Source organism: Copadichromis virginalis, linkage group LG15, assembly GCF_057382275.1.
Source record: "Copadichromis virginalis isolate Kocher_CV1m ecotype Utaka linkage group LG15, C_Virginalis_male_GT1.1, whole genome shotgun sequence".
NCBI classification, from domain to species: Eukaryota; Metazoa; Chordata; class Actinopteri; order Cichliformes; family Cichlidae; genus Copadichromis; species Copadichromis virginalis.
The window spans coordinates 40,926,456-40,943,312 of record NC_140632.1 but is presented as its reverse complement, the minus strand read 5'-3'; the positions used below and the strand labels follow the sequence as shown (position 1 = coordinate 40,943,312).

Here is a 16,857-nt window from a genome sequence, read left to right as displayed (position 1 = left end):
CCAGTATGCTGGTGACTCGGCGAAGTGTTGGCAGCTCGTAGCAAAGCTGACTTTTAGTGTTTTCGCCAGTTGATTGTAGCAGATTTGGGAAAATAACCGAGGAAGCATGAGAATCATCTCTTTGTTCTCTTGTTCTTACTCTGACATCCCCGATTACAGAGTGAAATATAATGACTGACCAGCTTCTCTGTGACTGACCTTTCAGTGAACCATATCCAGAGCAGATGCTGGTGTTTCCTGTTAACTGGAGTTTCTGATTAACTGGTCAACCAGTGTGTGAGACAGATGTGTCGTAGGTGTGATTTATTGATGTTTTCAGCATGTCCCACAGACACCTTACTTGGCACTGGAACCAAAGCCTTAAACTCAGACTGCGTCCACACCAGCCCGGATAGATTTGAAAACGGCCTTTTCGTCTGAAAACGCTCCGCATCCACACTATCGTTTTCATTCGTTTTCACCGAGTTGTGCGTCCACATTGAAACGGCCGAAAACACTTACGTTCCAGTCCTGCGCAAGAAGATTCGACCTGCCTCATTTCTGTCTGCCGCTTATTTACTTTCCGGCTCTTTGAAACGTCGCGGCAAAATGTTGAGGAAAAGCACCGAGTTTGTTAAATGCACTAACAATGAGGCGGAGTTGTTGCTGCGAGTAACACAAAAGTACAAAGGTCCAAAAGCGAGTGAGAATTAAAGAATTTGAAGAAAAGTTCTCAGGAGCATGTGCAGGCTGATGTTAATCTTTAATCGGGCTGTCAAACAAAACAGCTGCTGTTTAATGCCCTCCGCTATCTTTGCTTATTTGGTCACATGACTGCATCACATGACTAAAATGCGTCATTGCTTTCGAAAGTCTGCGTTTTTGAGTGTCCACACTGCGACGGGACAGCTCCGTCTTCAAATGTATGTGTTTTCAAGAGTGTTTTCAAAACGCTGCGTTTTCCTTCGGGAAAACGGCGTCTCAGTGTGGACGGGAAAACGATGCGTTTTCAAACGAAAGCGCATTAGTGTGGACGTAGCCTCAGACAGATATCACCAATTAAATCAACACCAGCTGTGTTGCATGTGTGCAGATACACAATACAACCCTTCTGCTGACGGTGCCTTCAACAGGTGTGAGAGTACGGTGATGCGCAGATTTACCCTACAGACATAAAATAGTGTTTCACATAGTTTTTAACTACCAGCACACAGGACATGACTGTACCATCTGCCATTACTTTGCCATCACCATGCTGATGCTTTGTAACTTCATACATTACTCTGTACAGTAATGTTAACTTACCCACATGAGATACTCTGGAAGAGAAAGAAAATCACTGTGCAGGGCCCAGAAATCGAAGACATAACAAAAGTGTAAAAGCAAAGCTCTCTGACTTGTGACTCACACGGTCCCATGCCAAATGCATCCTGCAGGCGTAGTCACCGGAAAGACATTCTCACCGGCCAACCACACGGCACCATTTTGCATTTAGGCACGTAGCCATAGTGGAGGAGACCTGCTGAAGTTGAAAACGAGCATCAAGATGAGTTAAGTAACTTTGCACACTGGATGGTTGTTGGTGCCAGACAGGCTGGTCTATCAGAAACATCTCATCTACTGGGATTTTTGCAGCACAGCTTTCTCGGGGTTTGAGAGCATGAACTAAAATAATGAGCCAAAAAAGGCAACAGTCACTCAATAACTGTTTATTACAACCGAGGCATTCGAAAGAGCATCTTTGAACACACAACATGTCAAACCTTGATGCCTACAGCGGTCGGACACGCAATGAGGCGATACTCTTGTCAGCCAACACTAAGAAACTGAGGCTTCAATTTGCTCAAGCTCAAAATTTCACAATAGAAGATTGAAAAAATGTTGCTTCTTAGTACATTTCCAAGTTAACCTGGCAGACTTCATTACCTTCAGATGTTTAATTAGCATTAGGACTTGCGTGTGTGCTCTGCAAGTGTGTCTGACTCTATTAACTGGGGTTGTATTATAAAGAACATAAAACACTTTCGCCACAAGCGCACGACAACACACTCAAGTACACTGATGTACTGAACCTCTGACTTTAACATCGGTTTGTCTTCTCTCGTCGCAGGTGTCCATCTATGAACCTGTGAGGTCATAGCCATCTAACAGCAGCATCAGCACCAGAGGAGAGTTTACCAGCAGTGGGACCATGGACCTTAGATTTAGACGTCTGTCGCCTCTCACCAGGGCAGCTCTTCATCTCCTGCTGCTGGCCAGACTGGTGCTTCCTTCTCACACAGAGAGTGAGTCCACATAGCTCATAGCTGTGCCTACATGTTCACAGTTTTACTGTCAGCTAATATCCATTAGGAAGCGTGCACAGACAGCTTTCAAATGGAAATGTGTTATGTGACTGACATACAGCATCACTGCTCAGTTGAAAAAGCCCTTTGAAAAGCTTTGATATAACAGCTTTGATACATGATTTCATATTTCACATTATGAAAGCGTCACACAGAAAGCTGACACCCTGTACCTTTTCCTGCGTTTGAAGGGCATTTTTAAAGTAGGACTATTCTGTTATTTTTTAGCTCCGTATACAATAAACTTCATGGGGCCCAGTTGTTACTGATGTCCACCTGTTTAAACCAGCTTTCTCCTGATCCACTGCCTGTGGTAAACAGAAGATTTGAACAGGAGGTGGATGGGCCTCCTTTGTCTGCGATGCCCATGTCAGGGATTTCCTCTTTATATTAAACCATAAAGTCAAGAGTATAAAAAACTATTTAAAAAAAGCATTAGAGCAGTGAAGCCTGTGATTTTGAGTTGGAGGGATTGTTTGTACATACGCTGACTTCAATGTTTAATATGAGCATGTAATAGTTTATATATAACAGAAAATAAGGAAAAAGGTTTTATTAACTCTTAAATGTGGGAATTTCCTTAAACATGCATTTTGTTTAATAGCAGGAAGGATTGCAAAAACAAATCTGGTTGCATACCATGTAATAAATTTATAATAAGTAAAACTAAAAGTCCTTATTTGCAGCGAGAGTTGAAAAACAACATTTCATTTCCAAGTACCATTAAAATGAACTTTAATGGTGGTCAGAAAGTGCAAAATAGAGCAGTGATGTTGGCAGAGGACGCAATTTAAAAGAAAGAGTGAATGACTTCTTCCCATGCCCAATCTCCATCTCCACTTTCTGGGTTTTTTGTGTATTCTAGCTAAAGTAAAATAAAAAATAGAAAAACAAACTGCAAGCATCACTCTGGCATCCATGTAACAAAAATCCAGCCCTACAACCTGACCTCACTCTTGAGTTTGCCTTGCGGTTTCATGCAGCGTTCTCTTTTCAGCTGCCTTTAACAAACACCATTCCTCACAGGACTATTGTGTGTTGAATGTCAACCAGCTCGACTCTACCTGAGGCCAAATCAAAGGAAAACAAAAGGAAAGGAAAGAAAGTGAGAAAGGGATCGAGAGATTGTGTGAGAGGAAAGGCCTGGGCCCTTTCTGTCTCTCTTAGACTGGTGAACTTATTCACACCTTATAAAACTTTTACAAACATCTGTTTTGCTTGGCTGGTGCATTTACTATCAAAGGCCTGCATAAAAGTATCCAGTAGAAGTGATAAAGTTTGACATTTGTTACAGCATCAACAGAACTCTAACCTTTTTCTTAATGATCCTATTTGTGAATAATAAATGTGTCTTGAGAAATCCATTTTTATTCATATAGCTCAAAGTCAGATCAATACTCATTTGAAGGCACTTTTTCTGAGGTAAAACCTGGATTACCACAGATATAAACCCAAACAATCTAAAGACACCCAATGAGCAAAAATATAGAAAGACGTGCTAGGGCTGTTCGATATAACGATATATATCTGATGTCGATATAAAAACATCTATCGTTTCATTTTACGCTATCGTTTGTTTCATGGTGTCGCAAAATAAACTGTTTTTGTTTATAAACCTGTTTATTTTCTCATTGTTCTGATGGTCCCTGTAGTGGCTGTATTCAAGTTCTCTCTTTCTCTTATATTTTATATAACCACACTATGGACGAACAAGCGCCTGTTTTTATGTGTTGTCTTTAGCAACAACGACGGTAACAGCATCGCGTGTCCGCTTGTTTATGTTCCACATAAAACTTTCACAATAAAGCTCAAGATCCTGTTGAGACTTTTCAAAATAAACCGAATCACGTGAAAGAGCAGATTATTTACGGATGAGAAGTAAAAAAGAGCCGCCAGGTGCTAAAAAATAAACCGTAGACTCAAACGTTAGAACAGGCTTCTCCCCGCAGCACGCCGTGTAATAAATACAAAGAAAACGGCGCCGTTACAACTTATGTCTAAAATGTATCGTTTCATACATCGGTTAAAAAACGCGACTCCAGCTACAGGACGCGCAGCTGGAAACACTTCACACAAGTCGAGCTGCCCGAGATTCACAGAGTTTACAGAAAATGTTACATTTTTGTGATTTACATCGTTATCGGACGATAGATGTCTGATATCGGGACATGAGGTTTTGGTCGTATCGCACAGCCCTACGTTGTGCATTTAAAGGCAATAATCATATTTGATTTGATATACCTTTATTAGTCCCACAAGGGGAAATTTCATAAGGCTGCTGACCTATTGCACGCAATGGCGGCGCCATCTTACCCTCTGACCATACATACATGACACAAACATCACATGGGGAAGACAGGTCAGAGAGGGATAACAATGGAAAATGCACCACATGAGGAAAGATAAGGAGAAAAAAATAACTCCCCCCAGACTGAGCTCCAACAGGGAGATCAGTTTGAGGACAGAAAAAACACCTCTGCACATGAAAAACTCTTAATACACCAAAGAAACACATGACAAGCAGCAGGGGGGTAAAGGTGAGAGACAGCCGATGTAGACAGCACATCCGGGCCTGCGTGCGCTGGTCTCCTTGATCCACCGTCAGCATCGGAAGGGAATAAGCGTCGAAGGCGTTTGGAAAGGGAGGGGGGATGAGTGTGTGCATATCAGTGTATATGTGTGTGTGCGTGTCCAGAGTTCAGCTGAGACAGTGTCCTTCGCCCTGCCAGGCTAAGTAAACAGTCTGCCAGCCAACCCAGGTGGCCTTGCATGGAATGGGAAGGAACAGACTAAACTCAGTCGCTATCAATATAATCTGACAAGTATCCTGTAAAAAGAGCTTTACGTAAAAGCACTTATAAAAACGTATAATTATTCTGATCACAGCTAAGGAAGCGTGCTCGTAGAGATCATGGTTAAGACAGACATAAAAGCTTGTGCTGTAGAAGCACAAGCTCAAACTCTACCTCATGTTTCAACTGAAAAGGCGACGTTATGATTTTGTGGTTGACCAAAGCAGCAACTCCAAACGAGCCATTAAAAAACAACAACTATGGGAGGAACTGAGATGGTTGCTGCTTGGGTTAGCTGACATACGTTTCACTTGATGAAGTTAGATTTGAGATTAGAAGACTAAAGGTTGTAGGCATTTAAAAAGATGTTGCTCTGAATTTAGCCAGAACATGTCTTAGCCTCACAAACGACTCCGGACTTTTTCATGGCCACTTAGATGTATCTACCCCAGAAAAACTCTCTTTTTGTCTCCCACTAAAACATCCCTAAACAAGGTCCTCCAGTAAAAAGCGGTCTTTAGTCTACACCTATATTTAGCCCCAGGTACTTTCTGCAGTATATTTGTCCCACTCTGCACTAATGTCTAGGAAGAACATAAAAGGTCAACATTAAAAGCATTTCATTTGCAGAGGGGTCATAGTGGGGTTTGGAGACTAAAAAATGTTCTGCATGCACGGAGCAGACTCCACTTAATTTGATAATGGTTATGTTGTTCTTCCTTTAGAATCCTATTGAACCCAATCATACATGTGTAATCAGCACAGCATTAGATCTGAGAAGGACAAAGGATGTAGAGGTGAAAGGTTAAGTAGGAACATTTGGAATTCTGTATTAGTCCAGTCATAAAGGGAAATGAGGCAGCTACAGTAACAGCATCAGAAAAATTACTAAACATCACTGCACAATATGCTGTACGAACTATGGCTTTGGAGATCTTCATCGATCTATTTGTAAATCTAAAGAGTTTCATGGTATGTTTTTGGATGCTTGGGGACAATAAGCAACATTGTACAGTGTTTCCCACAAGGCAGGGGGTGCAAAGGAGGTGATGCTTCCACACATAAATGACTATAATGCCATATCATGTCACCTCACCAAATGAAACAGAATTATTCCAGTCACATGACACTGCTGTCACGAACCCTCTTCTGAAAGTATACAACATTTTTACACGTGCCAATTTACAGTCACTGTATTACAGAGTCAAGCATGTGAGGCCAGCCAGGCCGTAAAGTTGAGCTCAGTAATAGTCTTTTCAGATCTGCAGATCTCTGTGCATCAAACTCGCAAATCTTATAATCAAAGCTGCTCTAACAAGTCACTTTCTCTGTATATTTCTGTGAAACAACCAGCGCATTTACTCACAGCTCTTACAGCAGCACAAAGACCCTGTTCATGTATGTCAGGAGACATGGTCTACATTTAGGCCAGGCAGGGGCAGGCTGATGCTTCGGAGGTCTCCGAGGCAGAGGAGGAGCTCCGTGGAGGGCAGTGTTTCTCGACAACAGGTTCATTATCAAGGCTATTTGCTTTATGGCTGCAATGAGCACATTTTATAATTTTCCTTTATAATTTGCAGATAGGAATTCATCAGCGAGCTGTGTCAGTAATTACCTTCCAGTGTGAGCACTCCGGAGAAAATGAGAATCATTAATTGCTCACAAAGAATTGAGATTTTCTCAGATTTTTAATGAAACCATATTAAAACCATTTAAACCTGATTCATGGAGTTTGTGTCAGAAATGGAAACCCTTTAATTCCCCCAAATTACCACTGAAATACACAAAAGTCATTTTACATGCTGCTGGAATCAACCGGCGCTCTCGATGAAGGAACTCACGATCTTGCCAGCTAACAAATTTACAGTATTTTATTTCACATCAAAATTAATGTGATATGTTTATTTTAGGGTTCAGTTGTAGGCCACAGAGTGGCACGGGTGTCGTTACGGTGATTGATGGAGCATCAGTCAAAGCTTTATGAGGAAAGTTACAGGGTAAAAACAAAAAGCACCATGGCCTCTTCATTCCATACTGTGTGCACTTCTGTGTATCATCAGGATGGTTTTAATAGCCATTCTTCTGCAATGTCCTATTTTAAACCTTGACTAATGATTTTTGGACATCATCATCTTTTGCAACAAACAGAGAATAATAAACACACACACAGATCATCTGTTTGAGTATCAGTGGGACATCATGCACAAAATGAACATCATGCTGTAGTCAGTAAGACTTGAAGCTGAAGATTGAGACCATAAACGAATCAGGAAAGTGTTCACCAAGGACATAAATAATAGGCTTGTTTTCTCACCGGCTTTGATAGACTCAGACCTCTTTCTGAGGAGTCGCCCCCTGCTGGCTGTTGAAAGAATGCAGGCACCAAGTGTTGCATACACCTTCTTTAAACAGTGGATGACCAAAACATATTTGTTTCATGTATTATGACTTGCATGTCTCTGGATGGAGTCATCAAGTGAAAGGAACATTCATTACATTTTATAAGCCTTCAAATTAAGGGCGTGGAAGAAGAAAAAGAAAAAGAAGCCTATGATTCCAATATTCTCAAAGAAAAATGCAGATGCACTGCAGTATTGTGCTGTGCATGGTTGGCTGCGCAGCAGTTTTCATGACCTTAATGACTTCATAATATTGCATTTTGTGCGACTGTTTCCTTCTGTGCACAGTTGGCTACTCAGTGTAACACAGTCCTATCATTTGTTGATTAAGTTTGAGGAGGAATCATTAGCACTTGATTTGATGCAATAGATCTCCCTGTTGATGCAGTGTGAGGGGTTGTAAATGAGATGGATGAATAGAAATTGTCATTTTAATTAGTTGAATCCATCAAATACTGAAATGTTCTTCACATGTGCTGATGAGAACGACCTCCTTCAAAGGAAAAGACATAAGCCATGCGATATTATGTCTTTGTAAGCTGGTTGCATGTCAAACGTCAGCTCTCCGCATGGAAGGAGTCTGTGGCTTATTTTCACCATATAATGAAAAGATTTGAACAGTGCCCCCAAAACATTAGGCTGCTTAATGAATGATTGCGCACAAATAACTACCTGATGTAAAAAGTAACCCAGACTGAGCTCAACACAAAGTCTTTTAAAAGCAATAAAAGTTTCATCATAGTCTGTTTTTAGAATCTTTCCATGACTCACTCATAATAACACCGTGTGTGCAAAATTACCTTTGCTTTCTAAACAACGTACGTTAGAGCGAACTCTGTTTTAGTTTGATTTTGATTTCTTTAAAGCATTATTCCAAAGTATTTATGTAGAAGTATCAAAAACTTTTCTTTCAGCTGCACCTTTTGCCAAATTGTCACATTTCCAAGCCTGGACGTGCAGGTTTGACTACTTACTGAAGAGCAGATACGTAAGTGTATCTGCTTTAAAACTTTAAAATGTTCCCGAACATTTAAATACAGAGATTATTAGAGAAATACAACGTTTTAAGCCAATGAGCGACACGGTCTGATCACTATACCGGTGGGTCACAGAAGTATGCACTCATTCTCTGATGCAATTGCAATCTTGTTTGACGCTTGTATGAATTTGCAACAACAGTTTTGTGGAGCATAAATGTTCTGAACTGTTCTGAGTTTCAGTAATGGGCATAAGTAACCTGCAGTAGCTCACGGTACACCAGCCGAGCCGGCGCGAGCACAAAAACTACTGCTGTAGATGCACAAAGAATCAATATCAGTTTAAGTGGACGCTATATTTAGAACATTTTCATCTTCTTTCTGTCAAGGAAGTGAAGCCATTACATGCCAGACTCCATTGACCAAAACAGTAATTTTACGCCACAAAACAAGGGAATTGCTTGTCTAAAGCTCCCTCGACTGGTTCGTTTCTGACTTTGATGTTTAAATGGATTAGTTCACAAAAAACGCAAACGTCAGACAAAGTGAACACGACTCCTGTTTTCTGAAAAGTAACAATCAGTGTTTGTGTTCAGGCTCACGTGTGAACGATGATGTTAACATACTGCACAGACTCTGGGTTATTAGCAATGGACCAGGGCCCTGTTTCAGGAAGCCGGTTTGGAAAACTCAGAGTGAAAAACGACACTCACGGTTGAGTAACCCCGAACTGTCCAACTCGGAATATTCGGTTTCAGAAAGGCTGATAACAATTAGTTCAGTCAACGCGGAGTTGCTTTAACCCCAAGTGAAGCGCGCGGACGAGGACACATAAAGCCCTGATAAGCGGAGCACAGATTAAGCGAGTCACCATGGAGACGGAGGGAAAGAAGGCGCGGTCAATGTATTTCACAGCGCTTGAGGCCGAAATTCTGATGGCAGCATATGCCGATAACATGCAAATTCCGCGGAAAAAAGTAACACAGCCACAGCTGCAAAAGACAGGGAGCATGCATGGCAAAACATAGCCAACAGAGTCAATGCGTGAGTGTTTATTTAAACATTGATCGAGGGATTTCCACCCATTTAACACGTTATTTTATCATATGTTATTTTATTTGTTATTATATACATTTTATTTTGTGATGTGATGTGAGCGCAGGTGCAACCCAACAGGCCCCAAACGTGCCTGGCAGCAAGTAAAAATGAAATATAAAAATATAGTCCAAACAGGTAAGGTGTAATTGTATTATGAGCCATAGTGCTTGGTCTGTTTGTCCGATGTAAATCAATTGCAGTTAGAGGCTACATTAATTTTCTTTCTGTAAGCACTTATTGAAATTATCTGAGCACATTACAAGTACATATTTGCTTACTCTGTATGCTCAAATGTGGCCCGTTATAGCCAACAGAAAAAAAGCGGAGGCCCGAAAAACAGGTGGGGGTCCTCCACCACCACCACTCACAGAGGCTGAGCAGTTGGCCCTCAGCCAAAACAGTGGGCGCCCTGTGGCCGAAGGCATCTCTGCGGGGACATCCTCTGAGTCAATAACCCCGCAAGACACAAGTGCCTACATAAGGGGTAAATTCAAAATAATACATGATGTGCATACATCCTTTCTTCACAGTCACCTTTGCAGTGCGACTCATTCATTTGATAAACTCTTTACCATAATGAATTATTTTGTAGTGAAGTTATTTTCCGACTGATTTTGCCTTCCCTCAGTCTTGGTTGTCTTTGAGAGCATAATGACAATGAAGTGTAAGGTGCTTGGTATGTTTGTTAATTGCCATTTGGTCCCTTGTAAGTTATAAGTGACCTGTACAAACCTCATATTCTATCAGTTGATGGTGATGGTGTACTGCATCTGGTGCAGCCTCCTGTTGAGCCAGACCAACATGCAGTTGTGAGTAATACTCCACAGATTATATGAGTTTACAGTAGAACAGCAATGTTGTTTATTCCTTTACTACAGGAAAATAATGAAGAAACATTGACAGCTGTTACAGAGGAGGAAGCAACAGAGACACTTTGAGGTTTACATCTTTTAATACTTTGTGTACAGGAAATACAGGTGACCAATAAAGCCAGTTGAACAAAAAATCTGTTTATTCTTCTTTCAACATGTTGAGGTGATGGGTCAAAGGAAATGATTGTGACATATGGTGTCTCTGACTGCTCTTCCATCTTGTATGTCCGTGGGAGGGTCAGGATGTTCATGGTTTGGATCACTGCTGATGTTTGGTTCAGAAGGACAGTGTTCTCCTCTAATTGTGGCAATGTTGTGAAGAATCACACATGCCACAATAATGTCACATGCCCTTTCTGGGGTGACCCTGAGTCTTTGCAGGCACTGGAACCGGGCCTTAAGCATTCCGATAGTCATTTCAACTCTGGCTCTTGTCCTGCAATTAGCCAGATTATATCGCTGCTGTGGGCCCAGTTCAGGGTCAGGGTAAGGGGTAAGCAAATAGGGTAAACATGGATACCCCCTATCACCAAGCAAGTAGCCAGTGAACTCTCCTAAGACAGAAGGATACACTTCAGTTCAAATGTCCCTGAAGCAATTGGTCTTTATATATTTTAAAGTATTTTCAACTCACCATGTCCAAATTTTGTGCTCAGTGTACATTCACGGAATATTTGTGAGTCATGGACAGAGCCTGGCCACTTGGCTTCCACATTTGTGATAATGTTGGCAGCATCACATATGATCTTCACAGTGCAGAGAACACAAATTAGCATCCATTACTATGATGAAATAATTTGTTAGTTTGAAATGCTACAGGGAACTATGTACCTGTACATTAATGCTGTGGAAAGACTTCCTGTTCACATAGTCTCCTTCATTTACTGAAGGAGCAATAATTGGAATGTGAGTACCATCTATACAGCCAATCACGCCTGGGAACCCTGAAAATAAATGTAAAATTTAAGTAGTAGTTCAAGTATCACCACATCATGAATTAAGTTTTGGTCATCCTGATACCTGCAATTTTGTGGCATCCCTCTTTGATGAATCTTGTGGGTCTATGACCGGGGAACACCACAAACGAGTACAGGAGACGTTTCAGTGCAACTGTAACATTCCTGACTGCCCGACAGACGGTAGCCTTGGAAACGTGCTCAGCATCACCAATATTATACAGAAAGCTCCCGTTTGCAAAAAACCGAAGCGCAATACAAATAATATGTACAGAACTGAGAGCATGTCCGCGATGTGTCACATGCGTAATATATGGCCTGAGGATGTTATCCAAATAACTTATAGATTGTGCTGAGAAACGGTAACGTTCGCACAGGAAATCATCAGGTAATGATAAGATGTCCAGACGCGCTCGAATCACTCTCTCCCGGCGGAGAGCTCTGCGGAGAATTTGGGCTTCGATATCTACCGGCTCTTCAAGGAAGGGACACGCCATGTCTGAGACTTCCTACTGTCAGGTTTCCGACAAAGGGGCGGAGACAGTCAGGGTTAGTTGTGGTAAACCTGCTAGGGGGCAGGTTAGCTTCACGGCGTGTGTCGTCATAGTGACTCACTCAGGCTGCAGCTGAACTCGCTTTGTGAAACCGAAAACCCAGAGTTTTCGTTAACTCAGGGTATACTTACTCAGTTTTTCCACTAAACCGGCTTCCTGAAACAGGGCCCAGGCTTCATGCTTCAGTGAAACTAAGACCACAAGAGCTGAGACACTGGCAAAGTCTTACTGAGCAAATACTTTACACATCATCAGACTGTAAGATGGAAATTTTATTCTCTAATTTGATATTATTTCAGAAAATATATATTTTTAAAAATCAGCTCTAATAAAAAACTCTTAAAAATATTAAAAACAGTTTTTCTAGAAAATTGCTCATTTTATAATTTTTTAAAACTTTTAGTTGTTACAATAATGTACTTGGTAATGTAGTGAGCCAGTCTGAAATATGTATATATATTTTTCTGGAACAAATTTTATTTGCTTGTAGTAAATCATTTCCTTTTTTAAAAAATATTGCAATACTAACGTTCTTCTCTGTAGTAGGTTCAAGAGAGAGTTGTGTCCCAGCAGTTTGGTTAAAACCAATGCATTCCTATTTTAGAGTGATAAATATTTACCTCGTGTATTTGAGGCTGTTAAATCAGGAAGGTATTCTGATCATTTCCCTTCTCCAGCAGTGAGGAGTTATATCTCATGCACGGTGCTGTGAAGAAGTTATTATTGTACATTATGCTGCAATCTGAAGAAACGGCTGAGAAACAAAGTCGTTGACATTTTTGGGTCTGAATTGGAGTACAAAACCATTTGCTTTGGGACTCCAGTGAACTCCAGTGAGAACCACATATAGAGAAACCTTGGTACTGGTGCGTACCTTCCTAGGATTGGCTGACCTACTAAAGTTACTTCAAGAAGGCATTGATGACTCATCCATGAGGTCACAAAAGAATCCAGCACAATATCTAAAGAACTACACGACTCGTTTGGCTCAATTCAGATTATTTGGGACGTTTGGAAAATATTCTGTGCACTTTTTGTTTGAGTCCCGTTACATCTGGCATAAAACGAACAAAGCATTTCATAAAAGGAACATCACCAGTCCAACACGGTGGTGGTCGTGTAAAGGTCTGGGCTTGTTTCTGCTTCAGGATCTGCACGATTTACCAACATTGATGAAATCCTGAATTCTGCTCTTAACCAGGAGAATGTCCTGGTTCAACCCTTGAATCACACTCTTGCTATGTAGCAGCACAATGATCTGGAAACTCCACCTCTGTAGGGCTTAAAAAACAAACTTTTTACACCTGAACAGGTAAGTTTGAATTATCCCTTTTTTTTTAAAATAAACAAAATCCACATATAAAAACTTCATCTTGTGTTTACAAGCCTAATAATAAAATCTGAAACGTGTGACAAAAATGCAAATATATAAATATATATAAATATGTATGTATGTATGTATGTATGTGTGTGTGTGTGTGTGTGTGTGTGTGTGTGTGTGTGTGTGTGTATATGTGTGTATGTATGTGTGTATATATATATATCACACACACAAATTAGAAAAAGAATATGAAAAATAATTTTTCATGGCACTCAATTAAACATGTTAGTGCACTTGACATTATTCAGCTGCTCGGTCTTTTCCACGCAGGGTTTCTTGCTCTAACCTCTCTTTTCTTCCTGCCCAGCTCTGCTCAGATGCGAGACTCCCCTGGGTCGCATACACATAATGATTAGAAAAACAGAATCAGTTTATTCCCCGTGTCTTTGCCTCCCTCCTCCCAGCATTCATGCAGCATGTGGGTACTGCTACCGTACTTGTGTGGGAGGCAATTTTGCGGGTCATGAACAAGAAGCAGTGGTGAACTATGTATTATTTATAAGAACAAACACAAGTGGCAGCCGTGTCTCTGCATCCAGCTCTCCAAACAGAAAGGAAGATTACTAAGACTCCGCCAGGCTGTCTGGGATTCGATTTTAGACAGTGGAGTAAAATGATCAGTTTAGTCTCGACCATGCAACACATGTGAATGTAGAAGATTTATAAAGTCCAGCTTGGAATCTGCTTCCTCCTGAAAGAACGTCTTAAAAGTCCATTTGCACCTGTTCAGTTAATTATTGAGTGATGATATTTCTAACTGTTTGCTACATTCACGCTGCTCCTCAGCCTGGTTGAATTTATCGGGTTTGCAGGGTGTGTGCTGGCAAACAGCTATTGACAAGAGCGTAAATTGATTGGTCCGTGAGAATGTAAAGCTTTATCTCTTTTAAGATAAGCTGTCTTTGGCAGAGGGTTGACTTATGGATTACCATGTAATGAAGGGCAAATGTTGACTGTTTTTCCTTAAAAAACAAAAATGTATCTTGGAGTCTAGACTGCAGACACGCAGTGAGCTGCGCCCTCTGAAAAAGTGTTGAAGTAAACACCTGCATGAGCCCAACATTAGGATCACAGATTACCTTTAAAATTAGTGGACGTTAAAAGGAAGAATATTATTTAAATACGGTGAAAGGGGTTGTTGCACATGATGCTAATGCGTGTTTCACTCCAAATGACTTTAGCTGATACACTTACACTATACATGGCTGTACTTGGACAGTAAATGTGAGACACGTGTAGATTAGTGTAACTAATTAAGAAGAATGTGTGACCAGGTTAAAGATACACAGAACATTACAGCTGTCTGTTGGATGGATAGTGTGCCATTCAAAGTAATGTAATGGGTTTGGTTTCACTCCCAGTGTGGTGCTACACTAGTGTACCACTGTGGCCCGTCATCATCGCTGTTGTCTTATGGTATTTTAAAATGTCTTAGAATTCATAAAAAGTGGCTGAAAATACTGCCTGCTGCCATCAAACGGTCGCTAATAGGTTTCAATACTGACAAATGCCATTCGGCTGTAACAAACATGATAATAACTGCACAACTCTGTTGCTTGTGAAGCTCGCACACAAGAATTTCACTCACATGTGCTGTACCAATGTACCTGCACATGTGATGTGACAATAAAAGTGATTTGATTTGATTTGATAAATGGAAATTTAGAGGTAGATTGACTTGTTTTAGAATGAGGACAAAAACTGGATAAAGAGAGGATGAATAAAGAAGAACAAGGAAGGCCTTTTCTGTCCCATAATGCACCGCACTCTTATTTTTATTTTTATTTTTATTTTTTTTTTCTTTCTAAATGACATCAGAAACAGCAGTATGCGACATTACGTGATGGCAGAGCTTCAGTTCATCCTTTGTCATTTTTTTTTTTTTTTTTTTTTTTTTTTTAATAAATAGGACAGGGGGAATGAATGAGAGAAAGAGGGGGAGAGAAAGAAAGAAAACCAAAGGGGAGAAGAGACAGTGAGAAGGGGGGGGAAGAGAGAGAAAAAAAAAAAGAACTCCTGGGTCACCTGTATGGAGAAAAAAAAAAACAAACAAAAAAAACAAACAGAGGAGACAGCAAACAACAAAGAGCAACATAATAATAGAGAAAACAAAGCACCATCACAATAAACTAGCTAGTCATAGATATCAATATTTACTAAATAATAAACGATATTGTGCAGCACGCAAGATAGACAGCGCACAGTGTGCTTTGAGGCAGCAGCCAAGAAAGCTTTAGTCCGCGTCTGTGAATACCCATGTGTGCATACCTGTGTGGATCAGCATGCTTGCATTCCAAAGGTTTCTCCATGTAATGATCTGCTAGGGAGTGTGGGGGGGCCACAGCCCCGTCCTCCAGGGTGTGAAGCGGGTATGGAGGAGATCAAAACTCCAGACATCCAGAGGCCCCCAGAACACAAGAGACCATGGAAGACCAACAGAGGGGCAGCCACGCCACTGTCCCAGTAAGAGCTAAGGAGAGTCCCAGATGAGGGCTCGCCCAGCAGCCGCGGAGCAGAAGTCAGGGGGAGTTGCAGTGACGCGCCCGTGAGCTCCGCCGGCCCCCAGCTGTGCCTGAGTGACCGAGCCCCAGGCCGAGAGGCCGGGGGCACCCCACCTCCGAAGTGGCCCGAGTGAGCCCCAGGCCCCAGGCCCCGACAAGCGGCCGCCAAGGAGTGAGCCGGTGTGTACCCGGACGCCCACCCCCAGACACAAAGAACCACCAACACACCGACACCTGAGGGAGTCCGCCACCGGCAGGGGAAGTGGTGGTGGGTGGAGATAGGCCTCCAAACCTTGGAGGGCCTGAGATGTCCCCAGAGAGGTGGCGTCTGATACCCAACCTGACATATAGACACAGACATACAGGCACACACAGACACAAACATCCATTCCCACCCTCATGCTCTCATATGCACTCACTCCACACTCAACCAACGTGGAGACAGACATAAAGAGACGCTGTACACACAACCACACTCCCCAAGCGTACTCTACAAACCGGGTCTAGGTACCCTTGCCCCTGGAGGGGGGAATTGCACCCAGACCCAGGTGGTGTTACCCTTTTCCCTGCGGTGGTGAGAGGCAGACCACCCCGACTCCGCAGCAGCAGGGAGGCCCCACACCCCAGACCGCAGTCGGACGGCCAACTCCTCCTACTAGCCCTCCCGCTCCAGCAGGCCGCAGAGAATGGGGGTGGGAGAAGACTCCAAACCTCCCTCCACCCGCTCATTGTAGTGTTGATGCATATGTGTTCTAAGGTGCAATTAAAACCCAGGAGGGCATGGAGCTACCTGCACCACACTCTTAAACATATTTGATCACATTAATAATGAGCCAAACCCATTAGCTGCTTGCTGAACTGTTGACTTTTTGTTTTATTCAGTGTTGTATCCACTGTTGAGCGTGAACCCTCGGTTACATCACTCAGCTGTGGCATCCTGCTGATTCAGCCACATGGATAGTGTACCAACACATGCACAGCAGCCGCGATAACGACCCCGCAA

The 16,857-nt window shown here is 42.0% G+C and overlaps 1 protein-coding gene across 3 annotated transcripts in view; it reads left to right on the top strand.

Annotated features, from left to right (window-relative positions):
- ptprfa (protein tyrosine phosphatase receptor type Fa) overlaps positions 1-16,857 on the top strand; it is a 385,056-nt gene that overhangs the window by 99,970 nt on the left and 268,229 nt on the right. For all 3 annotated transcript variants that reach the window (XM_085433425.1, XM_085433427.1, XM_085433426.1), the window contains one exon: positions 2,090-2,264. In XM_085433425.1, the coding sequence (XP_085289551.1) occupies positions 2,171-2,264 (94 nt within the window). In that variant the 5' untranslated portion in view covers positions 2,090-2,170. The remainder of the gene's footprint in view (positions 1-2,089; positions 2,265-16,857) is intronic.